Raw genomic sequence first — 26,592 nt, 5'->3', positions numbered from 1 at the left:
CCGGGGCCTTAAATTGGATTAGGGTCTATTTGCAGAACTGCCTCGCTTTCTGACTTCTGTGCTGCACCTGAAAACCTTTCCTCTGGAAAGCAAGCACAGCCTGTCCCCGGGGGCTGCCTGGGGAACTCTTTCCACTATAAACATTACCTACAGTAGTGGAGTCAGCCCCAGGCAAGCCAAAAATTCCTTCTCCTACCGAGGAACGCTTTCCAATCAAACCAGACATTATTTTTTCCATTAATGAGTGTTGATACCTACTGGAAAACTTTGCAAAAGAAAGCCACTCCGAACTAATTCTTCTGATACGACAGCTCCATTTTATGAGTTTCTTTTGTCTTGTTCCTTTTTATTATTATTGGGTTATTTTATTTCCCTGCTCCGGGTTGAAAACACGATCTTTGCTGCTCAGGAATGCGCCTGTTCCTGCAATTTGGGCTGTAACTGAAATCAGGGGTCCAAATCTGATTTTGCTCTGCCTTAACTCCACGGAAGGAAGCAGAGTTTTCCCACATTTTCCCCCCACGGTGTGATGGAGAGGGAAAACAGACCCGTCGTCTTCTTTTTTGAAGGATCAAAAATCCTGCTCCCACGATTTTTATGCTCTGGGATATCACGAATTCAACAGCAGAAAAAAAAGTCCTCCTAGCTACCTCAGCTCCTGAGTCCCTAAAATTTCCTATTTAGTACTTAATGGAGGTGGGGGAGAAACTGGGGAGAAAAGGGAGATGGGGTGCAGGGCCAGCACTGCCTCTCCAGGGGACTCTCAGTGGGGTTTTCCACAATAATTTGGTCTGGGTTAGTCCAGGGGAGTCTTTTCTTGCCCCCCACAAGTAGAGCCTTGAAGGGTTTTTGCCCACCTGGCCCCAAACCTCCATCCCCCCTGTTCACAGCCCAGAGCGCAGGTCCGGGGGGCTTTTGCCACTCTGAGGTCACCCTGTGGGACCTGGAGGCAGATCCTCACCCCATCCCCACAGGACAGGGGGTTTGCAAGACCCCCTCAGCACCCAGGGGTGCAAAATAGGGCACCCAGGTGTACAAAATAGGCAGCCAGGGGTACAAAACAGTGTCCCATTCTGTAAAAACAGGGCCCCGTCCTGCAAACGCAGGGCTCACTCTGCACCCTGATTTGGGCAAGGAGCCGCTGCAGCCCGGCCACAGATCTGGGAATGGGACCCTTGGAAGCACAGGGAGGCAGATCAGCACCCCAAAAAGCCCTGGGGTGGTGGTGTGGGGGGGGTTGTGCTGGAGGGGTCCTGCAGATTCAGTCTCTCTGGGGGCAGGGGGTGGCGTGGGCCAGCTATCTTTTATTCGAGGTGCATTCCCAAGATTTTAGTTAAGTGTAACATAAAACTGTGAAAGTTTAGCAGGGGAAAAGCCTTCCTCCCACCGACCTGAGTGGCCAATCAGGAGGGAGCCCCGCACCTCCCTCACTTCTGACAACTATTTAGCAACTGAGCTCAGCTAAAGTTTCCAAAAAGTTAGAATAACTTCCTCTCTCCAAGACCTCAATTTTTTTTTTTCTTTTTTTTTTTTTTTGCACAACCCCGGTCCTTGAAATAAGAGCCCTTCGAGCAACCTGGAAAACGTTTGGTCAGCAAAAAAAAAAAAAAAAAAAAAAAAAAAAAAAAAAGGAGAGAAAAAAAAAAAAGGGAAAAAAAAAAAAAGAGAGAAAAAGAGTCCTCCTGTTTTTCCAAAGGATCTGTCTCAGGAATTTAAAGCACATTTAAGACACACACACACACACTCACATAACATAAGGAGGGGGGGAAAAGCTCTTCCCCTCCCCTTCTTGCAGAAAGCATGGAAGAAAGCTCCAGTTCTCCTGTTTCCCCTGTGGATAGCTTGGGGACCAGCGAAGAGGAGCTGGAAAGGCAGCCAAAGAGATTTGGCAGGAAGAGAAGATACAGTAAGAAGTCCAGCGAAGATGGCAGCCCCAACCCAGGCAAGAGGGGGAAGAAGTCCAGTCCCAGCTCCCAGTCCTACGAAGAACTGCAGAGCCAGAGGATCCTGGCCAATGTCAGAGAGAGGCAGAGGACTCAGTCGCTCAACGAAGCGTTCGCCGCCCTGAGGAAAATCATCCCCACTCTGCCCTCGGACAAACTGAGCAAAATCCAGACGCTGAAGCTGGCGGCCAGGTACATAGACTTCCTCTACCAGGTGCTACAGAGCGACGAGATGGACAGTAAGATGACGAGCTGCAGTTACGTGGCTCACGAGAGGCTCAGTTATGCCTTCTCCGTGTGGAGGATGGAGGGAGCGTGGTCCATGTCGGCCTCCCACTAGCCACCGGCTGCCCCAGGGGTAGGTACCTGTTTCTCTTCTCCTGGATGATGCTCTGTGTGTGGTTTTGGCCCTTCCCCAGCCCCGGGGATGGATGGCATGGCTGGTGTTGGCACAGGGATGCCCATGGGCGAAGGGGTTGGTTTCTGTCAGTCCCTCCCGCTCCCCCTCTGTGCCTGTGAAAATTAATCTGAACTTCCAGGCGGGCAAAAATGAGATCTGCCCCGTTTTGGGGGGAGAAAGAGAAATTAGAATCAGCGTGGTTTTGCTCTGTGGGGACGGGGGAGCGAGAGGGGAGCGGTGTGGAGAGTTGGACGGTGAGGGACAGAGAGGGAAGAAGTCGCTGTGTGAGATTAGCCAGAAAGTGCTGCCTCGGGGAAGGGTTTGGAGAGGGAAAGGTGATCAGCACAAGAGGCTGACCAGGGGACGGATCTGAAACAGCTGCTGCCACATTCCAGGGGTGCCTGCACCCCGAAAAACCCAGTGCTGAGTCCTGCAGTGGCCACATCCTCTCCTGGCTGGGGGGCCCGGGAGCCACGCGGGGCTCGGCGATGAGTTCGCCCCAGGTTGCGTTTCTCTTGAAAGAAACGAGCAGCAGATGTCGGCTGCAACCCCAGGCTGTGCCCCTTCCCCCTCACACAGCCAAAAGCAAACAGAGATAGAAGAAACTTTGCTCAATTTTCGCATTTGTCCAGTTTCCCTTCCCCAAAGTGCCCCGGTGAAGCGATGGCTGGTTTGGACAGAGTTTCTTATTTACTCTCCTCGCTCAATTCTTCCTCCTGGTTTTCCACTAGCAGAAAACTACTTCCTCTTCAGTTGCCTTTGTAATATTCAGGGAGGGAGGAATAAAGGAGGAGGGGGGGAAAGGCTTTTAATAACACCCTCGTCTCCAGCTAATTAAGCAGAGCAGCTCTGCCTTGTGTCAGCCGGGCTTTGCTGTCTGGGTTCAGAACATAAACCAGAGCCCATGAGCCCATTTCACCAAGCAAACACTCCAAAGGGAAACTTCCCCCGCCACCCTGGCGATGTAAAAATGAAATAGTTTCATCGTGTGGAGAGTTGAAGAGGGAAAGTTTATCCCAGCCCATTGGTGGGGCTTTTTTTTAAAGGGGCAAATCCATCGTTGTTTGAGCAGCGATGAACGGCCCATTTAAACAGACACAAAACAAACCTCGGGCAAAAACTCGGTGCAACTGCAGTACCTGGTGTAAAAAGGCTAAAATACTGTGCAACCAGGACTCAGTGGTGTAAAATAGCCCTTAAACCATCTGAGAAACCACTGCAAGTAAATGTTTCCCTCACATCCCGAGATGGCTTGGTATTTGCTGCAATTAAGGTGTCCACACGCTCTCCTAGGGGGCCCCCAAAATGTTAGTCTGTCTCAAAATTAGTTATCCTACCCACTGCACAAGCAGCCTGTGGTTTAGTTCTTTGTAAATAGGTGGCTCTGCTGTTGTGGGGTTTATGGCTATTGCTGGGCTCCCATTTTTTGCACGCCGTGCCCCTCATTTCTACTGCAAAAAGCCCAAGTGGAGCTGTTTTTATCAAGCTAAGCCTGGTTTATAAACCAGAGTGCCTTTTCCCATGCTAATCTGGCTAAAACACTGCAGCAACCAGATTTGAAAAAAAAAAAAACCCACACACAAAAACCCAGGCTTCTTGTCAAAAACAGATGTAAAATGTCCCAAACACATATTTCTTCAGCAGTTTAGATTGGCTGAGTAGCAAAGTGCTGGGCTGGAACAATGCATTTATTCTGTTGTTCCCCAAATGATGTGTTGCCATTAAGCCAAGGATGGCTTGAAAAATCTGTTATCTAATGTCCAACCACTCCTGTCACGCAGGAGGGAGCAAAGCCTGCTTTTTTAAACCAGGCTTAAAAAGAATCATGGCTTAAATGACTGTCGAGATCATTCTGACGGGGCAGATTTTAGATGCAGATGCTCCCCTCAAAAAAAACAAACTGGGAGCGAAATTACGAACTGAGCGAAAAAAACCCCATGAATTAGAACCAAATCCTGACGCGTTTTGGGGATCAATTTGGAGCACAGGGGAACCCGCCGTGACCCAACCTCCAGCTCGGTGCTCCGAGGAGGTTTTTGCTGCAGGGGTCGTTTTCCAAGGCTGCCAGAGTTTCCCCGCTCTGCTGTGCCTGTGTGAGCGGGACACGCGTGCGGTTGAACTGTTGAAAACGCTGCTGACAAATGGCCTGGTGCGGAGCGGTGTCAGATTCGAGCGGGTACGGCCACACCGAGCCCCTCTGCCAGCAACGCCAAAAGTGCTCCAGGGTCCCCCTGAGACGGGGAAACTCAGCTGGGTGGTGGGACATGGACTTGGGCACGGGGCTGTCCTGCTCAGAGGAGTTTTGGTGGATAACACGAGAGCAAACCCAGCCTTAACAGGCAACAGGTCCTGTCTGAATTCAGGATCAGCTCCTGCCTTTCCTAGGGAGCATGAATGAGCCGTCTGAATCCAGGACCTGCTGTCTGAATTCAGGATCAGCTCCTGCCTTTCCGAGGGAGCATGAATGAGCCGTCTGAATCCAGGACCTGCTGTCTGAATTCAGGATCAGCTCCTGCCTTTCCGAGGGAGTAAGGAGCACGAATGAGCGCCAGTCAGAGTGGGTTGCCACCCTCCCTTTTGCCTTGGTTTCGGGGAGAGATAAGCAAGGGAAGGTTTTCTCCTTGGAGGAACAGTCATTCCTCTTGGGCCCTGAGTGAAATAAAAAGCAGAGGAGCTTTTTGATTGGAAAATCAGAGCCTTGGGAACTGGGAAAATGCCACCTGGCCCCCGCGAGCGCCAGCAGGTCGCTCCTCTGGCCACGAGAGCTTTTCCTGTTCTGCTCCACAGAATTCCAGACAACTCACTCGAGGAGTTTCAGGAGGAACAGGCGCAGCTTTGCACTTCAAGGGCTGCAATGGGGTGTTTGAGCTGAGCCTTCTTCTCCCCCCAAAACCTGCCCATCCCCCTGGCGGCACCTGCGCCCCTTCCCCTCGCAGCCACTTCTCCCTTTTGCTTTCAAAACATTCAAAGTGCTCTAAACTGGAAAAAAAAAAAAACTACTAGGAAAAAAAAAAAAGATATTATGTTTCCTGACAGCAGGGAAAAGCTGGGATGTCAGGACCATGAGTAAAGTTTAAAGGGCAGTGCCTCTCTAACCCCTACACCAGTAAGACCAGTCTGCCAACACCCCCCTCACTGGGGATGAACCCTCTGCCTCCCCTGGGCTGGCATTGGCATTAATAACACCTTTCCCATCTTTTCCGTGCTGGAGAAGCCACAGGCAAAGTGTGTGCTCCATCCACAGCCCCTTCAGACTTCCAGGGCTGCTTCCAGTATAAAACACCAGCATCCTATTTCATTTTCTCCTTAAAGAAGCAAACAGATGTTATCTCTGCTGGCCCTGGGAACAAAACCTAATTCTGGAGTATATGAGAGCAGCACAGTGAGCTGGGGGTGTAGTGACACTGGAACTAAGCCCTTTTTGTCCCAAAAGCCCTATTCTTTTTCGACGCATCCTTCAAAAAATGTAAATAAGTTTCCTTGACAGGAAGGATTGTAAAGTTTGGTATTTACATTAATGGGCTTGTAGCGGGGGGTTTTCATCTCAGCGCATTTAAAAGCCCAGCAAAAGGCATTTTGGAGCCTCTGTTTACGTTCGTGTCGTTCCCTGGGAAAGGATAAATCTGTTACCCAGCAGACACCAACCACGCTGCGAGTCAGCCAAAAAACGCTCAGGCTCAGGGATCTCTGAAAAACAGGGTGCAAGGAAAATGCTCCGGAGAAGGAGACACGCAAAAAGACAAATCGGCCTTGGCCCGGACACAAGTAAATGAATTACCATCAGAAAGAGCTGGAGACACGCACGGGGAAGGGAAAAAGTTGAACCAAAACCAAAGGACCGCTTAGAAAAAGCGGTAAAAACATGTTGTTACTTAATTTGCCCGAGGCAGGGCTGCGGTAAAAAGTCCTATCGGGAGAGATGTGCGTTGAAGGGTCATTAAGGGAACATTCAAGGCAGACATTTGGGCTAAGTAGACCTAATTTGTCTCCAAATTAGTCATCCTCGCACCGCTCGGCTCCGCAGAGGAGCTCTGCTTTTCAAAGCATCCTCGCGAAAACAAAGGGAAAGATTGAAACGCTTCTCCTGTGCAACCTCCCTTCACATTCCTGCCTTTAGTGCTTTTTTTTTGGCGGGGGGAGGTGGTGGAATATTTCCTGGAGTTCCAGGTAGCGGTGATAAACGAGCCCTGGAGATCGCAGCGGGCTCTGACGGAGCGGGGACAGATGTGGGAACCGCCGCCGAGATCCCTCGTGGGGACATTTCGTGTCGCTCTTTCCCCCCCCCACCCCAAGCAGTATAATTATGTTTATAGCTGTAGCCCTGAGAATCATTTCCATGTGGTTCAGCACGACTTTGAAACCCCCAAGCCCGAAATCCCCAGAATTTATGTCCTGCTCCGGAGCCGTAGGAATGGTGGGATGGGATGAAGCCACGGGCGTGGAAAGGGACGGCACCACAAACCCCGAAACGCAGCGAGCTCCACATGTCACCAGGGAACTGGGGGGAGCAGATATCCCAGGGAGCTTTTTAACCCCCTCCGGGCTTTGCAGAAAATTGGGAAGCGAAAGAAAAAGCTGTTCCTTGCTCTCTGCTGATCCCTCCAAACACCTCAGCGGGTTGGAGAGTCCCCCACCGCTCCTGATTCACTTCTTTAGGCAAATTTGGAAGCGAAGAAACCCAAGAAACCCTCCAGCAGCCTCGTGCTAATTAATTATTAGCTCTCAAGGATTAAAACAGCAGAAATATTTGCCAGGGATTTAAATAAATAAATAAATAAATAAATAAATAAAATCCAACCCAAGAGCAGACAGCCCGGCGTTTAATTAGATTTGTAGCTGGGGAAGATGACCACTCAGCAACAACAACTAATCACACACAAATAGCAAATTAACTCAGCCAGCCAATAAATCAAAGCGGGGCAGCCCTTACCCATCACTTTAACCACTTCCATGCTGGAGCCAGGGACCACTGGGGTGAAAAACAGCGGGATGAGGTGCCTGCTGGTGGGGTTTTTAACCCGGTGGCAGTTGCACACAATTCCCTTGTCCTCCTCCTGCAAAGAGGAGGGAATCGGGGTTCTGGCAGCCCTTCGGGATGTGCTTCTCCTCCTGCCAGAAAGCAGGGAATTTTGGGGGCTTGACTGGCAAGATAGAGGATTCCCCGTGGAATTTTATCCACGATCACCCTGAGAGCCAGAGGTTTTTTGGGTTTTAGCAATAAGGAGGGTTTTCCCTTAGGAAAGGGGATAATATAACTCAGTCTTTCCATATCACCCCAAGGGAAGCAGCACCAGGAACCTGGAGACAGGTTTGTGCTGGAGGAGGGTGCAAATGGGAGGTTTTTGTGACCACTTCCATAGAAATATTCCATAAGCAACAGCAACTGCTCAGCCCTTTTGAGATCAGAGTGGCCTTTGGATCCCCCACTTCTGCGGGTGATCCTCCCCGAGCTCCGAGCCCGGCGGGTGGAGAAGCTCTTTTGGTTTAACCCTCCAAAATGCAGCCGGGAAAGGCAGCGTGGATTCCTCCCCGGGATCCACCTGGGGAAGGGGCACTGGGCACCCCCAAACCTCTGCCACGAGCTTCCTCTGCGAGCCTCGGGTGATCTGGGGTTTCTTTGGCAGGCAGATCCCTTGTCCCACAGACCCCAGGAGTGGTCAGGCACCAGGACAGAAAATAACCCTCATGCCCTGCATGGGGGACCCAAAGCTCCCTCTTCTCCCAGCTTTTCTTCTCCATCTTTAACCACAGCTTGGAAAAGAGAAAAAGGAGGAGGTGGGGGGGGGGAGAGAGAAGAGACAGATGTCCACTGGTTCAGCTTGATATATATTTACTGGAAGAGGTCCAGTAAGCCTGGACTAGCTTTAATTGAATTCCTAATAAGAGAGTTTTGCTGCCACCCCCAAGAAGCAGCTTCACCATTTCCTTTAGAGATATTAGACCTGCCAAACACACACTTCAAAAGTGTATGAATTAGGCTTGGGATGAATTTAGCCACCAAAACCCCTCCTGCAGTAATTTATCTGATTATGCTTTTGGTTTTAGCTGTGGAGGCCTCCTTTAAAAATCATGTGTTTGTGCTTAAATGTAAATAAACTTAATTGCTCTGCTGAGAGAGAAATGGGGGGGGGTGGGATCAGGGCTGCACTGAGGCAAATAAAAATCAGTAAGCAGCATTTTGGGTGGCTGAGGGGGTTCCCTGATACATCCACATCCAGTGTCCCCAACAGCAAGCTCTTAATAAAATTAATCTGCCAGAGGGACCTCGCAGAGCCACAAAAATGCACATTTCAGACTGATCCTTATGCCATGTTTTACGCCCATTGTACTGAAATCTCACTGTGTGATAAGGCTGGATAGAAGGAATTCCTGGCTGGGAGGGGGAGCTCAGAAAATCACAGGGATGGCAGGGAAAAAAAAAAAAAGAGATTGTAGGTTCAGGAGAAAAGTGCACAGGCAGATGCTTCCCAGCAAAGAACTTGTCACTGGGAATTAAAGATAAACCACCTTGCTGAGGGCAAGAAGGGAGTTTAATCCTTCTAAACTGCAGCATCCTGCTACCCCTGTGCCATCACCCTACGGATGCTCGTCCTGCAGCACAAAAACCCCACCCTGAACACGCTCAGGATGGCAATTCAACAAAATGCATTAGAGAGCCAGCAATTAAAGGGTTTGGGGTGGGGAAAAGAGGTCTGTGCTATGTTCAAACTGAGCACCTGCCTCCCTGTCCCTCGTGTGAGGGTCCCACGCCACCTCCAAGGTGGCTACTGCTGCATATTTTTTTTCTTGTTACTGATTTATTTGGCCTGATGAGCTCAGGACACTTCTGAGCTCACTGAGTTCCTTTTTGCCGCTACGAATTGTCCGTGCGATCTCCGCGGTCCCTTCCAGCTCCGAGGCGGGGGGTTGGTTTAGGCACTGAACAACCTGGTATTTTACAGGAGTTTTTTTCATCTTTTGCCACGAGAAGGGTTGTTTGGTAGATCCCAGCACTAAATGATCTATTTTATGCTGCCTGGGTTTGAAAGGTTGGCTGCGGGGAGGGAGCTGGAGCGTCCGTGTCCTCCTCGCCTTCCTCGCCGGGATGAGCTGAACTTGCACTTGGATTTTGGGGGCAGAGAAGTGGTTTTCAGGCTTTTGGAATTCTTCAGATCACCATTTGTGCCCCGAGAGCAAGGGAAATAAAAGCATCCCTTTGCTCTTCCCCTTGGAAATTTAAGAAACAACCAACCCAGCGAGCAAGTTGGAAGGGGGTAACATGTTCGGGCCAGGGAAATTAGTTGTGGAGAGCACCACAAAAAGACCCAAAAATATAATTCCAGGCACCCCCAGGGTGCTCAGAGGGCTGGGGATGCGGGGGAGCACTTTCAGCAGTGAATGGGGAGCTCAAAACACGCTGATTTTCACTAGTTCATCCCAAAGTTTTCCTCCCGAGCGCTGTTGTTTTGTAAACCAGGCGATACTTTCACTCTCAACGAGTGGCAAAAGGTAAATATTTTCAAGTTGTTGAGGGAACAGACGTGGCTTGGAAAACTGTAGCTATTCCTTAGCTAGGAATAATCACAGAATCATCTGAGTTTTAGGATAATCATGTCAAAATCAGGGATAAAAACACCCAGCCTTACACTGCCCTTTCTTTGTACTGGTTTGTTTGTTGTTCTCATTTATGTCATTAATGGCATTCATTTTCTGCTGTAATTAGACAGGTTTCCCTGCACACCCCAGTGCCTGAGGTCCATGTACAAGTCCCAAGGACATTTATTACATCAGCCCACTCGTCCCTGCTCCTACAGAAAACAATCCTCCTGTTTTATAACACATCCACAGCCGTTTCCTAATGCCATCATTTCACCAGCTGGGCACTGTGTTTTTGTTCTCCGGTGCTGGTGTTCCTTAATCTGTCACAGAAATGCTGCTACCCAACCTCTCACAACTGCACTATTTTTGAGATCCAAACCCTCTTTCTGGGTAGGAAATCCTCAGGCTCCCCCCACCCCGGAATTCTTCATCCACTGCAGCGCTCGGGCTGCCCTGCAGCTCTTCTTTAGTCCAGGCACAGCCTTCAGGTGGCCCATGTGGTGAAAATATTTCAAAACAAGGGGGGGTTCAGTCGTTTCTGGAAGAGGGAGGTGAGGAGTGGAAGGTTTCCTGGAGCTTCTGCAGAGAGCCCAGGCCAGGAGCCTGGGAAGCTTTTCAAGGGGGGTTGATTGCCGGGACAGTTTGGGACTTGGAGTTGCTCCGTTGAGCTTTGTAGGTGCAAACACGGCTGGTGAGGCACCTCCAGCTCCAGAGGTTTGGCACAACCAGGGAAGAGACTCCATAAAACTGCTGGCCCTGTGGTAAAACAAACAGCAATATCCATGTGAACCGGCCATGGGATGGGAATGACAAAGCACCCCTGGGCACGCTCCAGCCCAACCAGGCACTGCTGGGACCCCAGCCCTTAAACCTGCTGTGTCCCCCTAGCACCTCCCAGCAGGACAGGAGCCCTGGAACGTGGGCTCTCCATCTCCCTGGCTGCCAACATCCTGGCACCACGCAGGGATGGAGCACCAGCAGCCTTGGCTCCAGCAGGTCCAGGAGGCATCACACGGGGCTGGGAGGCAGAGGAGGCTGCTCCCTTCCCAGTCTGTTAGGAAACTAACAATTTATTATATAGAAAATAAAAAAGAAAGAGAGGATTTGGCAGCAAGCAGAGGGTGGGGATCCCTGCCAAGGCCTGGACAGCTGTACCTTCTTCGCTAGCAAGTTGTGTGATCAGCGAGGGCTGTGCTGAAAGCCAAGAGGAGTTACCAGAGCTGCCACATCGCATTGGGCTGATCCTCCCTCTGGGAGACACCTTAAAGAGACAAACCCACCCCAAACCCTGCACCAGAGCGCTCACAGCAAAGGCAGGTTTGGCGGGTTGTGGTGGTTCCTCCCGCCCCTTCCCCAATTTCTGCTCCAAGATGAGGGGACAGGGAGGAGGTTTGCACAAGGCTGTTTTTCCAGCCCTGCTTTCAGAGAGAAAAGGCTGGGTTTGCCCCTCCCAGGCAGGGCTGGGTGCTCCCCACAGCTTGAAATAACCCAGGAAATTATGCAAAAGCTGCGGCGGGTCCGAGGACAGGGGGGACCAAAGGGTGGCCTGGACTGCAAATCCTGAAGCTCTGGGCTGGGGAGGGTCTGAAAAAGAGCAGGGGGGGCACGGCAGGAGGAGGGAGGGACCTGTGCTGAGCTTGGAGGAGATCTGAGGAGCTGCAGATCCCAGGGAATGGCTGGAGGATGCTCCTCTCCCTCCCAGCAGAGGGTAACAAAGCAAAGGGCTCCTGGATACCTTTTGAAACAGAAGATTTTCCTCCCTTTCCTTCAGGAGCAAAGCAAGAGACCTGTTTCCAGGTGTTATCCCTATCCATCCCCTGCATCTCCAAGCACTCCCCAGGCTTCAAGATTTAAGTTTAAGCTCATCACTGGAAAAAACCTCCTGACCTCCCAAAATCCTTCCTTCGCATCCCTGCCACGTGGATTCCCATTTCCCTCAGGAAGCTCATTTTCCTTGCAAACATCTCCCAGGGATCCTTCCAAGGAACTGGGTTTTTGTGCTCTAAAGCTGCCCTGAGGTACCCAGTCCCCAAACATCCCATGTTTGACAGCTCTCCCCATCCTGGCAGCAGATTCCCAGGCTCAGGGAGAACTGGTTGATGGAAAAGGTGGAAAACCACAGGAGCTCCTGCTGACTCAGCATCTGCTGGCACTAGAGGGCAGGATAAACTCTATTAAATAAAGAATAAGGTGGGTCTGAGGTCACATCCAAGGGATGTGTGTCTAACAGGCAGCAAAGGGAATATCTGGGAGCAGCCTGGAGCTGCCTCACTGACCAGTGCAAGGAATTCTGCCCTGAGTTCATCCCACATTAATGATCATGAGGACAACAGGTTATTTAATTGAGGGCCAGAGCACGGCATCAGAGGTGCTTCCACCACACTGCAGTCACAGCTGCCTTTCTGTAGAGAAAACCTCTTTTTTATATATATAGAAAAACTCTCTTTTTTAAATGAAGAAACCTCATGATTTTCTCTGCTGTGTTTATGTGGGAATATGATTAAAGCTGCACTGCCCTCATCTTAATAGGAGACATTAGATGAGCTCCAAACACAACAAGCACAGGTTTACTCCGTTCCTTTATCAGCAGCCACTTCAATAAACCCCCCAAATTTGAAATGATGACTCCAAGTGGGTCGGGCAGCACAGTCCTTTCATCAGGGAAAACCTCAGGAGCTGGCAGGCTTGGAGAGCAAGGTAATTTGTGGTCTAAACATCAGAAAAACTCTCAGCCCTCCCAGGTCAGGCCTAACCCTGCAGGCACAGGATGTGCTGAGTTGCTGGGTCTGCCAGAAATTGCCTTCACTGAGGGACTGGAATCCTTCAAAATTCCTTTAAAAGCTGAAGGTTGGGGTGCAGGACAATAACCCGAGCCCCCTAGAGGAGCTGTGCCCACAGGGGTTTAGCTCTGCAGCACCTCAGTTTAGGATTAGACCTGGTTGTGGCTCAGCCTCTGAGCTGAGACCCCCAAAACTGCACAGGAGAGCTGTGAGGAGCACAGTGAAGGTGTTGGGGTGAGGGACAAAAAGGGCCAACCCCCAAAACGTGGTTGATTCCATAGATCCCTTAGAAGGGAATCACTAAATGCCGCTGAGCAGGAGAAATGCAGGGGCTTGGGTGCGGTTTGGGAGTGGAAATGTCTCAGCCCTGCTTTGCTGGGAGGGAAGAGGGAGGTCAGTAATGACACACTCAGAAAAGGGGTGTTTGAAGGACAGCAAGCCGGGAGGTGGTGGTTCATGAAGGATCCCATCTCCTCTGTCCAGCTCCAGCCTGTTTTCCACCGCTGGCTTTTGGCGGGAAGCAAAAAGCGCCGCAGGATGCTGGGGCTGGCTCTGCCCTTCCCAGCTCCTCCCAGCCCGTGTCCCTCGTGGGGGGACACTTTATCCCAGAACCTCTGTGATGGGGGCAGTGGGTTTTGCTCTCCTTGCAGCCACAGCCCACCCTGGGGACCCCTCATCTCCACCCAAACAAAGGGGCCGGGCGGAACCTTCTGCCAGCTCCCAGCCCAAACCTTCCCGTGCAAGCCTGCTGCCTCAGTTTCTCCTCCAAAAAGCAAATTTTAACGCCTTGAGCGCCCACCTTGTCACCTCCCCACCAGACAGGACCCTCCTACACACAGAGAAGGGATTCCCGTGCAACCAGGCTGGATTTTGCCTGCCCAGCCAGACCCTCCTCCCCGGTGGTTGCCTCCCCACAGCACCTCAAAACCCCAGGGTGCCCAGGGGACCTTGGATCCCTGAGGGATCCAGGCACTGCCAGATGGGAACCAGCTCTGCACCAGGGCCAGGCTGAGCACCCACATTTATATTCCTTTCACAGCGTCTCATTCCAGAGATCTAAATTGCAGATGTTGCTCTTCAGATGTGGAGAGAGACAAAAACGGAAGGAAAAAGGTTAAAGCAGCTCTGTGAGTCACTCCAATCTACTGTTGATTTAGAAACCTACCTCAGCTGTAAATAAGCTTCTCCAAAGTGTTTAACCTTTTGTATCCTGGCCAGGAAAACTAATAAATGAGAACAAAACATCCCTCCTGAGCCACAGAAGCAACAAAGCTGGAAAACCCCACGGTGGGGTTAGGGCTGAGAATAAAGTGACCCAAAACAAGTGACCTGGAGAGGGGGGGAAAATAAAAAGAAGGCGTTAGTGGGGCAGATAATGAAAAGAGCAGGATGTGCTGCTCTCTGGGATCTGCTCCAGGCAGCAAAGGGGAGGAACAGCTTCCCAGACAAGCAGAGAGAGGCTGTGCAGTGAAAAACCAAGGCAGAGCTCAGACCAATAGCAAGAGCCCGGCTCGCCAGGCAGCAGCCCCCCCTTGGTGCACCCACACACTCCTTGGGGCCGCATCAGATCCCAAAGTGCCTCTCCACAGGCAGTCTGGGTGCTGCTTTCTCGGGGCTGGGAGCCCAGGTGGAAGGCAGAGGGCATCCCAGCCGTGGGGGAGCACTGGGAGCAGAATGGCAAACGGGAGCATTCCTGGGAGGATGAGCTGGACTGCAGGTCTTCCTATGGAACAACGGCAAGGAAGCTCTGGAGAGGGCTGGCACCGCAGGCACTGCATGGAGGGACAGCTTTGGGAAGCCCTGTGAGTTCTGGAAGGCAGCTGAACCATCCCACCCCCTCTAAAAATCCCTCTCAATCGGGTTTCTGCCTCCAAAGCCGAGGGTGTAGCAGCGGAAGGGGAGCTTTCCCTGGGATTTGAGGCACTGAGTGGGAGTTGAGAGAAAGAAAGGCCGGATCTGCTGATCTCAGGGCACCACCAGGAGAATTCTGCACCAGGATCTCGAGGAGGTCGCTTGGGCCAGAGCCATCCCGAGGTCTCTGCTTAAAGCACAATCCTGCAGAGTGGCCGAGGGGGCTTCAGAGTCCCAAAAACTGCAGTGATTAAAAGGAAAACTGCTGAGCAAGCACTTCCTGCCCACATCGGGCTTGCCTTAAATATTTAGGCATGCTTTAAATCACAGAGCACCAGAGGCTTTGTAGAGATGGGGATGCTTTAAAAAAATAAGAAACACCTAAAGAAAAAACACCTTAAAAAACCCCCACCCTTCTGGTCAGCACACAAATGCAAAACTCAGGGCAGAGGGGATAATTCAGACCCAAACACTTCTTGGAGTGATTTTCCCTCAGTTCCTCCCCATTCCCAGGCTGTCTCCAGCCCCACAGAGTCAGACATGAAGTGAGACAGGATTGAACTGATTGAACTCCAAGTTCATATGTTCAAGTTTTCCACCTAAAATACAAATTGTGGGAACCTATTAAAAAAACCAAACAAAAAACCCCAAACAAAACCAAAACCAAAACACCAAACCAAAAAACAAACAAACAAAAAAACCCAACCAAACAAAAAACGAAACCCCAACCTGTTAAAAATAAATTCTATTAAAAATTCTACATTAATTGATGAAATAAGACATTACATTGAAACCGTGTGTGAGGAGGGGCCTCTGTAAGAGTCAGAAGTGATATTTTAGGGAGCTGCTCACGTCTCCCTGTCCTTGCTGGTGTTGAGTTGAGCCTGATGGACTCTGAGGAGTCCAAACCAGGGAGAAGACACAGCTCAAAGCTGAGGGAATCTGATCCAAGAGCTGGGATCATCATCCCAGCAGACACAAGCCATGGAGCACAGCACAGGGAGGGCAAAGGGAGCTGAGGGGGAGGAAGCAGCAGAAGGAGCCCAGGAGACCAAAGGCAGAGGAAGTAAAAGGCCTTGGAGACTGGGAAATGAGCAGCTCGGGCTGGGATTCGTCCCAGAGGCTGCCCAGGCACCAGGATAACATGAGGAGCCTGTTCCCAGGGGGAATGCCTTGCTGGGCAGATCACAGAGCCCTGCATCCCACGGAGGCTGTGGGAATGGTGATGGGATGAGGGGGAGCACCGGGGTCAGCACAGACAGGCTGGAAGCAGAAATCCTCCCAGGGGCCAGCAACAGCCTTGCCACACAGCACATCCCTCCAGGGATGCAGAAAGGGGGGAAGGAGGAAAGGCTTCGGGGCACTGGGAGGGTTTCCCTGCTTTCCCTGGTCCCAACCTCGGCCCAAAGCTGAGCTGAAGCACCCCAAGGTCTCCCGCAGGAGGATCCCAGCTCTCAGCTGCCACCAAACCTGGGGGAGGTCAGAACTGCCCCTGGTGGTTTCCCAGCTCCTCTCCCAGGGCCTCAGAGGGAGCCAGGAGGCTTTGTCTGATCCTGACCAACAGGTCAAACCCCCCTGAGCTGAGGCACCATGAAACCATTTGACCCTCACTGTGTCCATGCCCACTTCCCACCACAGCATGACACTGGGCTCGGCTCCCAACAGCCAGGACCGCCTTCCTCTGACCTGTTGTCAGGGAAGTGACAGGGTCTGATGAGGTCTGGAGCTGAGAGGTGAAGCCAAACACATTCAGGGCCCCTCCAGAGCTGAGATTTTCCTGAAAGGCACCAAGTTTTCTCAATCCTTTTGAGAATCCCAGCCTACACTCCTCTCCCAGAGCCTTTAGCATTTAGCTTCTCTTTGAGTCTCTTGGAAAAACTTAAATCCATAACATACAGGGCCAACATGAATAGGGATAAAGCAACATTTTCAGGTTTGAGATGCACAGTCCAAGTGAGGCCACGAGCTGGGGCAGAGCTGTCCCTGCATGGCCTGGGCCATCTCCAGAGGCTTGTCTGATCCTTGGGCTTGACCACAGGCAATCCCTTGGCATTCCTGTGCCTGGGGCATCCATCCTCAGGGGTCTCACCAGAGGTGACCCCCTGGCCAGGCAGGGAGTCCCCAAAATCTGAGTGTCTCATCCCAGCCCGTACAGACACAGAAAAGGGGAGCAGATTCCCCCAGAGCACTTGAAGAACCACCAATTCCTGCAGTCAGAGCCTGGAACAGCTCCTGTGAAAGGAATAAACTCCGTTCATTTTATGGAACTCAAAGATCTTTCAGGTCCCTTCCAAGCCAAACCATTTTAGGATTAATGGGGCATAGGTGGAAATGGTTTGGATGTTCAGCACTGGAGAAGTCAGAGAGCCTCATCCCCTGGACTTGGGACCCAAAACCAGGGGTGAAACAGCCCAGAGAGGTGATGGGAGCAGAATAAGGATATCCCTGGAAGGAGAAGCAATGCCAGCAGCAATCCTTAGCCTCTGGAGCTGCTGGGACGTGACACACTTGTGCCAGCTTCCTTATTCCAGCCCTGCCCAGCTGGGGAGCAGCTTGCAAACACTTGGAAGGGAAGGCAGAAAGACTTTAATGAGTCCCAAACCGTTTTTGAAAAATTCATTAGCTATTATTTCAGCTGTGTGACCTCCTGAAGGGACTTTCTAGAGGGCCAGATTGTGCAGGCAACTAAAAATATAAATAAGTATGGAAAGGGCAGAGATCACTTTGTTCAGCCAAAGCGTGTGGGATGTCAGGTTAAGCTTCCTGTGGGGCGAATCCCTGCACTTCCAGGAGAGGAGTGTGGCCCAGCATTCCCATTTCACTTTCCAACTTGAGGAAAATTGGTCCATGAGGTTGAAAATGGAGCCACGAGAGCCCCTTCTCCTAAAGCTTCATTTCATTCCCTCATTTACTGATGTTGATTTAAGTAACTGCTGGTTTTAGGGAGCCTTTAATTTGAGGATCCTGAGAAACCCACCTACCTTCCAGGTGAGGATGTGGTAAAAGTACACCTACTGGAGGATTTCCTGAGAACTGAGGGTCAGGGGGAAGAGGAGCCTCTCTCCAAATCTCTCTGGATCATCCCTAAAGGATGAGCACCAGCTTTGCAATACTCCATGTATGTCTATGCACACACCACCTGTATTTACTGATTTAGTGCTGTGTGACAGGTGCACATGGATAGAGAGGGAACTGGTGTACATGGATAGAGAGAACTGGTGTACATGGATAGAGAGAACTGGTGTACATGGATAGAGAGGGAACTGGTGTGCATGGATAGAGAGAACTGGTGTGCATGGATAGAGAACTGGTGTACATGGAGAGAGAGAGAACTGGTGCACATGGATAGAGAGGGAACTGGTGTGCATGGATAGAGAACTGGTGTGCATGGATAGAGAGGGAACTGGTGTGCATGGATAGAGAGGACTGGTGTGCATGGATAGAGAGAACTGGTGTGCATGGATAGAGAGGGAACTGGTGTACATGGAGAGAGAACTTCCCCATCCCTGGGAGTGTCCAAGGTCAGGCTGGACAGGGCTTGGAGAAACCTGGAATAGTGGAAGGTGTCCCTGCCCATGGCAGGGGGGGTGGATTAGATACCCTTTTAGGGTCCCTTCCAACCCAAACCATTACTTGCAAACCCGAGCAGAGAAACCCAGCAGCAACTTCAGAGCAAGCCCCTGACTCCCAGGAGCACCAGCTCAGCTCAGATCTGCCCATCCCAGACAGCTTGTGACATTCCCAGAGGAGCAGCAGTGCCAGAGGCAAAGCACAAAGCCTTTGTCTGGAGCAGATGCTCCACAGAGAGCTCCTCTTCCTCCCCCCAGAGCAGGGATTGCATCAGTCCCGCAGTAACTCAGGTTATTATCTCAGTGGGAACCTCCCAGAGTTCAGGCTCTGAGGTTCAAACAAGTCCAGCCTGCAGCTGGCAAACCTAAACAAGGCCAGCCAGCTGGTGCTGAGCTGAGTCACTGGCTTGAAACCCTCCACTTAACCCGCTCCCTCCATCCCTGCAGCCCCAAAAACCTGCAGGCACTCGTCTGCCTTTCGCAGGATGGCCCGTGCAAAGCAATTTTCCAGAGGTTTTTTTTCCAGGCTGCTGTGCGAGTGCTGCACACAAATCATCTTCCTGGGAGCTGCTTGCTGGGCCCTGGGGATTCAGCAGAGCGTGTGCTAAATCCCAGCAAAGCCAGCACACATTTGGACATGAGATTAAATACCCCACTAAACACAGACAAGCTCCTCGAGCAGAGAGATTCCATCTCTGCCTGTTTCTTCCTTCAAGAGCTTGGACTTGGAGTGAGACTGTTTGTCCCCTTTGAAAAGCAGCAGCAAGGGAGTGATCAGCTCCATTTTACCCCTAGTGAAGCCATAAAATCCAGAAGTGGCATGGGAAAGTGTGAAGGGGATCATTTATTTGTGGGAAAGCAACACAGAAAGCAGGGGGGGAATAAAAGCAGAATAAAAGAAGATTTTTCAGAGTGATGAGGTAGTCATTGCACTGGGGATTAAAAGCCACAGGGGGGTGGTTTATGGAAGTGGAGGCTCTTGGAGCAGAGCAGTGGGTTGGGAAACTCATCCTGGGGAGCTCAGAGCAGCATCCAGGCTGGAAATCTGTTGCCAAAGGGGTTGTGAGTAAGGACTGGATCCCTCTCCCGCTGCCCTGCCCAGCCCCAGCCCCGGAACACTTTCAGGAAAGCCCATAAAGCAGCTGGCCAGGCTCACGCTGATGCTCTGATGAGTCTTGGAAAAAGGAGTGATTCAGGGTTGCTCAGAGCCTGGACAGGGACCTGTGGGATATTCCCATCTCCTCAGGAGACCGATGGCTACATCCAAACCCACAAAAATCAAGACAAAACGTCTCACCCGTGACCAGCTCAGCCCCTCTGCTGCTGCCTTCCTCTCCCCCCACCCCCAGGGGCCACCACAGCCCAGGATGTCCAAGCAGAGCTGGAAAACAGCACAAACATCCAACCACTTGCTCAATCAGAGCCTGCCCAGGAATTTCACACCGTCACAGGACCTTTTAGGTTGGAAAAGACCTCTGAGATCCTCAAGTCCAGCCTTTGGCCAGTCACTAGATCAGGACCACTTCCAGTTGTTCCCTGAGCACCTCCAGGGATGGGGACCCCCCTCTCTGCCCCTTGGCAGCCCCTTCCAAAGCCTGACAACCCTTTCCATGAGGAAAATCCTCCTGGTGTCCAGCCTAAACCTAAAGGAGGAGAGGAAGGGAAGAGGAGGTAGAGCTGCTCGCAAACAGCAAGGCGGGGCAGGAAGGGGCTCGTTACCCCAAGGAACAACTGAAAGGGTTTAGGCTGAAATCAAAAGGGCTGCCTTGAACCAGCCTGGTTGAAGGCTTTGAAACCTGGTTAATTAAGGTCAGGCTGGATCTCAGGGAAAGGTTCTTCCCCCAGAGGGAGGCTGAGCACTGAACAGGCTCCCCAGGGCAGCGGTGCCAGAGCTCCAGGAGTGTTTGGACAACGCCCTCAGGTACAGGGTGGGATTGTTGGGGTGTCCTGGGCAGGGTCAGGGGTTGGACTGGATGATCCTTGGGAGTCCCTTCCAGCTCAGGATATCCTGTGATTCCAAGCATGGCCAGTTCCACCCACATGGATGGGGAGTTCCCTGAGTTTCCTGAGAGGACTGTGTGGTTCTTGGAGCAAAGGTTGGAAGAAGTGGCCCAGGAGAGATGCAGGACCCAGGATGGCTTTTGCCAGGCTTGTGTCCTGCTGATGTGGCAGAGCATGGAAAGCAGAGGGAAAGAGCCCCAGGGCACTAACAGATAACCAGTGCAAACCTATTCAAATTCCAAGCAGCATTCCCAGAGACTGGGTCTGGCATCAGTCACATCCAGGGTGCCCAAAATGCCCGTGGAGATGACCTAGGATGCTCTCCCCAGTCCCCCACACCCCAGAGGGCCTCACTCCATGCCAAGTGCTCCTCATCCCAGCAGGATTGCTTGTCCTGTAAAAATGTAAATCCCTGTGCACGAGGGCAACCCCACACGTAAGAGTTGGGCTCTTCTTGCCACAAAACAGGATCAGAGCGGGTTTATTGGCTGTAGCAGAGTGCAGGTGGGTTATTCCAAGTGGGAATCTGTCCCCACTGACTTCAGTGAAGCTGTGGTGATTAATCCCAGATGGAAGCATGGCCTGGTCCAATCCCTTCCCAAAGTCCTGTGAGATTGAAGAGCACCCTTACTCAGAGCCTGGGGGGGATCCTAAAAAACCAGCACCTGCTGCCATAGGAAAGGAGGGTGGATTGGGATCAAGGACTTCAAGGAACTTCAGGGGCTTGTTCTTCAAGCACTGCAGGGGTGATGCTGAAGGAGCATCCTTTCCTCTGCAAACACCTGGGAATGTCACCTGGGATGGGAGTCCAAAACCTGGGCATGGTGACAGCGGGCAGGGAGATGGGGAATCCAGGGAATTCTTCCCGCTAAGGGCTTTTGTGATGCTCTGTGAAGATCCATAGGTGTAAAACCGGGATTAAATCCACCCATGCCTCAGGGAAGCTGCCCTGGTGTCTCTTTGCCAAGAGCAAACACAGCAGCAAAGGGAAAACTTTCCTTCCTACTCCAAATGCCCCCAGAAAGGGTCTTTTTTCAGCAGTCACCTCCAAGGCTCACTCAGGGTTTTGCTTCCCAGAGTTCTGTCCTCAAGGACCACACTTTTTGCAGGGAATGAATCCACTGAAAACTAAAATCCCTCGAGCCCCTTTACACAGAGAGAGACAGTGAAGCTGCACCACGAGGAGAAATCCCAAAATAAACCAATTCCAAGGCAGGTGCCCGTGGGTTTTTGGGGTCTCAGGTGGTACAAACACAGAGTGGAGGGGATCTACCCCATCTCCCCATCACGTCAGTCATGCAGAGGAATTATTCCTGGCCATGGGATGCCAACATCTCTCCCCACATTTTCTCTGGGTGTCTCTCTTCCCAAATTTGTTCTGGGAGTCTGTTTCTCCAAATTTGCCATGTGGGGTCCAGACTCTCCCCAAATCTGGCACCACACAGGTCAAGGGGGCTGTGAGGGCTGGGCTTTGTGTGCAGAGGAGACACGGCATCTCCACGGGGAACAAACCCCTGGGCTTGCCCTTCCCGGGCTCCAGCCCGGCCTTCCAAGCCTTCCTGAAGTCCAGCATCTGGAATGTGATGTAATCTGAGGCTTGATGGGCAGCAGCAGCACACGTCCAGCTGTGCACATCTGGCCTCCAGGTGTTCCAGCTGCTCCTTGTCAGGGGCTGTGAGGAACATGAAAAAGCCCCCCGAGTTCGGGAGGCAATCCTACCTGTCCCAGGGATTGTTCCCAGAAGCCCTCAAAATTCCATGGATTTTATGGCTCTGCTTTTTAGTGGGTGGCCCCGAGGCTTTTTGGCTTTTTTTTTTAAATCATGATTTTATTTAAAGTGAGGAGTTTAAACCATAAATGCTGTTAAATCCGGGATTTTTCCTTGCTGTGAATTCCACTGGCACTAATCCACTGAGTCATGGGTATCATCCTCTCCCTGATTTAGTCCCAGGAGGAGATGTTACCACAGAGCCTTTGTGCTGCCCTGGTGAAAATCAGGCAGATTTGGAATTTTGGATCATTGAAAATTAGCTGGAGATGAAAATTGTTCCTCCTGTGTATGGACAGAGCAACACTTGCTCCTAAAGGATTTCCTCTATTCAGGGATAGGTGAAAGGGGGAAATCCAGGTCTCATCCATGGTGCAGGTCCAGTCCTGGAGCATCCCACGGGGATTCTGCTGCTCCTGAGGTTTGCTGCACCCAGGAGAACTGGGAGAGCAGGGAAGTTTCTGGCTGAACAAGCCAGAGAGAAGGAGTTCTCTTGGAAAAAGAATAAAGCCCCAGGTGGATATATTTATTTTTAGAGGAGGTGTTTGTCCCAGATTTTGTATTATTTTGGCAGGAAGGCAGAGGGGGAGGAGAAGAGGTTTGCCTTTGGAAAACTCCCTGCTCTTCTCAAAGGGGTGTTTAATTTAGAGTCCACTTCATATCTGAGTTGTGTTTATCCCTGCAGGACAGACAGGGAGATGGGGCACATTTCACACCCCAAACCAAACCCCCCCTCAGCTTCCAGGCTGTGCTTGTGCAGGATGAGATCTGAAGGAGGCTTTTCCTAGGAAGTGTCAGACCCCCCCAGAACTGTGCCCTCCTTCCCTGGTTCCCACATGGCCTGTTCCCAATGCTTTGGCACCACTTCTGGGGGTGTTTCAGGCAGTTCCTTCCCAGGGTTTCCTATTGATCCAAGATTCCCAGAGGCTGGAGGAGGCAGAGGAAGCCTTGATTTGAGTGCCTTCATCCTTGTCCTGAACCTCCTCAGCCTCAGAACCCCCCTTTTAGGGCCACCTCTGTGTCTGTGCAGGTTCTCCACCTCATCCCCATCTACTTCCCAAGAAGAACATCCCATTCCCTGCCTTTTTTCCCCACTCCCTGCTGCTTATTCCCCACCTTTCTTCTGTGCCTGGTGTGTGTTTGGCTCAGGGGGTGGAGATGAGCCAAGGGAAGGAGTTAGGAGCTCTTTTAGGTGGCTGATTTGAGCTGGAATGGTGAGGAACTGGCCTTTTCCAGGTGTTTTGGGTCCCAAAATGTACGTTTTCCTGTGGGAAGTGTTTAGCAGTTCCCTGGGCATGATGGAGGCCACCTTGGCCACCATTCCATCCATCCATCCATCCATTCCAGGCCAGGCTGGAGCCACCTCTCATGGAAGGTGTCCCTGCCCATGGCAGGGGATGGAATGGGATGAGCTGTCAGGTCCCTCCCAACCCAAACCATGCTGGAATTCTCTGGCTGGCCGTGGGCACCAGGAACTCTTTCTGCAGCAGCAGAAGGAAAGGAAAGAAGAGATTTAAAGCAAGATTATCGAGTCATTTCAGGTGACATTGTTTGCTTCCCCATATTGGACTTATTTGGGATCAAATGGGGGCAGGAGGGACCAGGAGCCTTCACTGCCTCAGTTTTTCCCAGGTTGTGAGGCCTGACCTTCCTCAAGGATGCACAGGATGGTCTGGAGAGGGACAAATGGTCTCAGGGCAAGGGGAAAAGGCTTCAGGCTGCAGTTCCTTATTCCATATCCCCAGAGAGGTGGAATTCCCATAAAAACTGAGGAGCTGCTGGACGCAGGGAGGGTGCTTTACCTCCAACCATCTGCCAAGCTCTCAAAAGCCTGGATTTAGATGAGAAACACCCCGAAAATCCTGGGATTTCTGCTGCCTTTAGCCTTTTGTGGTGGGAAACACCCTCGAAAATCCAGGCATTTCTGTTGGGTTTAGTGTTTTATGAGGGGAAACACCCCAAAAATCCAGGGATAACTGCTGAGTTTAGCCTTTCATGAGGGGAAACACCCCAAAATCCAGGAATTTTGCTGGGTTTAGCCTTCTGTGGTGGGAAACACCCCAAAAATCAAGCTTGAAGAAGCACAGCCCTCTCCCTGGAGCCTGCCTGCTTTGGCATTTCAGAATTCCCTGCCAGCCCTGTTCCCTGGGAAGGCCCACATGTGCCCCCCGAGCCACGCTCCACATTGTTCCCTGTGGTTATATCCTGCCCCTGTGCCCACAGGGAAGGAGGCACCGGGGGAGTGACATCATGCAATTCCTACTTATTCATTTATTTTGAAAAATAACGTGAAGGGCAGCTGCTGCTTAGCACAGAATGAAAGACTGGGCTGATTTTCTACAGCAGGAGAGTCCCCGTTTGTGTCCTAACCCTGCACTGCTCAGGCTGCTCCAGAATAAGTTTTTAAACTGAAAGAGGACAGACTTGGATGGGATATTGGGAAGAAATTCTTGGCTGTGAGGGTGGGGAGGGGCTGGGATGGAATTCCCAGAGCAGCTCTGGCTGCCCCATCCCTGGGAGTGTCCAAGGCCAGGTGGAGCAGCCTGTGCTGGTGGAAGGTGTCCCTGCCCCTGGGACTGGATGAGCTTTAAGGTCCTTCCAGCCCAAACCAGCCTGGGATTCCATGAGCTCCTCCCTACCACATTTTCCTCCTCTTGAGGACTAAGTAGATTCTCTGCAGCCCTGGGTGACAACCAGAGAGGTCACTGCCTGATGCACTTTCTCTGCCCTGTCCAGGTGATATTTCCAAGCAGAAACAACTCAGGATGGAACTTCTCCTTCCCCATTCACCCTATAACATGTTTGGAATGTCTTACCAGCTTTTTTGCAGCACCTGGAGCACGAAATCCTTCTTAATTAACAGCGCTGATGAGGACCAGTGATCACAATGCTTATTGCAACTCCAGCTCCTTCCAGAAGGAGAGAGGCTGAGCCCTGGGGACAGAACCTTTGTTTTACATTCTCGACTTTCCAAGGAGCTGAAAAAAACCTTTAAAAAAAAAAAAAAAGCCAGCCCACACCAAATCCCACCAAAACCAGCCAACAAACAAACTCCAGCAGTCTCCCTGCATTCCCCATTTCATTTGCACTCTCGGCCACATCATGGAAATGATTTCACTCCTTTTGTAACCCAAACCACCCCAATCCTATATAAGCAAAGGCCTTGGGGAATTGTTGTGAAACTTCCTGCAACCAGGGCTGTGCTTCTGCTGCCACCTTCCATCCAGCCAGAAGCCCTTGGGATTTCCAGGCTGTGGAATGCTCCTCGTGGGGCTGGGAAGTGCTCCTAAAGCAGGGAAAACTAGAGCAGCAAGCCCTCAATTCGAGGTCTGAGAGAGCTACAGGGTGGGAGAAATGCTTGGAAATCCCTGAGAAATGCTTGGAAATCCCAGGAAAAAGCAGTTCCCATCCCTGCAAGTGTTCCAGGCCGGGTGGGACAGGGCTTGGAGCAACCTGGGCCGGTGGAAAGTGTCCCTGCCCATGGGAATGAGATGGACTTTAATGTCCCTTCAAATTCCCTCCTGGAATTCTGTGAGACGTGTTGTCACACACCTCACCCATTATTATAATATGGAATTATGGCATCCAGCTGCTCCAATCCCACAGGCACTGGGGGAAGAGGAAGGGGTGAGCTGCAGTTTCCCAACCAGGCAAACTCAGGCACATGCAGGGAGGGCAATCCCCAGGGATGCTCCTGGTGAACGGGATCTCTCCCACCACGTTCTGGGACGAGGGGCAGGACTGAGCACGTGGATATGAACCACAACTGGATTTCTAGGGAAAAAGAACTTCCCAGACCACACATTTCAGAAAAGATGTTTGGGGTATTTATTTTTCTCTCCTTTTTTTTTTTTTCCCCCTCTTCTCTCCAGGCTGTCCAGCGTCTGCAACTGAAGTGGAATTGGGATTTATCCAAGTTTGTAGCTTCTGAAACCTTAAAAACCTCAAGTAAACTGGTCCAAAAGACCCCTCTTGACCTGCCTGGCTCTGAACTCTTGGTGGAGCACTTGGGCTGAGCAGAGACCGGCACCGACCGGGCTGAAAGTTTGCAGCATCTCCCCCCAAGCCCCTGACCAAGAAGGAGAGGAGAAGGAACATTCCCGCTTGTCCGTGGCCGTCGGGTTTCGTGTCTGTCTGTCCCTGTCTTTGGTGGGTTTTAGCGCTAATTTGTCCCTTTTTTTTTTTTTCCCCCTGAAAAAAAACACCAAAACCCAAGAGAAATCTTAATTCAGGAGCACATTGATGAGACGTCTTTGGGTTTGGGTTTTCTCCTCCTTAACTCTGACTTTTTGGGGGTGGTTTTTTCATTTTTTGAGCTATTTTTTGGAAGTCAAACCCTGATTTCTTGGACAGTCGTGGCAAAACCGGACCGAGGCTCTCAGAAAAAATAGGAAGAGAAGGACAAAAACCCTTGGTGGGCCCAGCAACCTGCATGATTTGTGGCAGGAAGGCCTGGACCACAGGCTGCCCTCCACACTCTGCCACCTCTCCCTTATCGCTCCATGATTTGCTACAGCTCATCCCCTCCCCCTTTTTTTGTTTTGTTTTAATTTTTATTATTTTTCTTTTTTTTTCTCTGTTCCAGTGTATATGTGGCTTATTTGTTTTATTTATTGAGATATTTTTAACGAGCTAAGAGACTGCAATGTTGCTGTGTATACTGCTTCTCTTGCCAATAAAAATAAAGATGTCATGCAGCTAC

General features: G+C 51.2%; 1 protein-coding gene across 1 annotated transcript; it reads left to right on the top strand.

Annotated features, from left to right (window-relative positions):
* The first annotated feature begins 1,737 nt into the window (after positions 1 to 1,737).
* Positions 1,738 to 26,592, top strand: TWIST2 (twist family bHLH transcription factor 2). Its single transcript, XM_050339486.1, has 2 exons — positions 1,738 to 2,301; positions 25,763 to 26,592. The coding sequence occupies exon 1, from the start codon at positions 1,801 to 1,803 to the stop codon at positions 2,281 to 2,283; it is 483 nt and encodes a 160-aa protein (XP_050195443.1). The 5' UTR covers positions 1,738 to 1,800; the 3' UTR covers positions 2,284 to 2,301; positions 25,763 to 26,592.

The sequence above is a fragment of the Myiozetetes cayanensis genome, unplaced genomic scaffold (assembly GCF_022539395.1).
Source record: "Myiozetetes cayanensis isolate MyiCay16 unplaced genomic scaffold, myiCay2020 scf9, whole genome shotgun sequence".
In the NCBI taxonomy this organism is placed as follows: Eukaryota; Metazoa; Chordata; class Aves; order Passeriformes; family Tyrannidae; genus Myiozetetes; species Myiozetetes cayanensis.
This window is presented reverse-complemented; position numbering and strand designations above follow the sequence as displayed.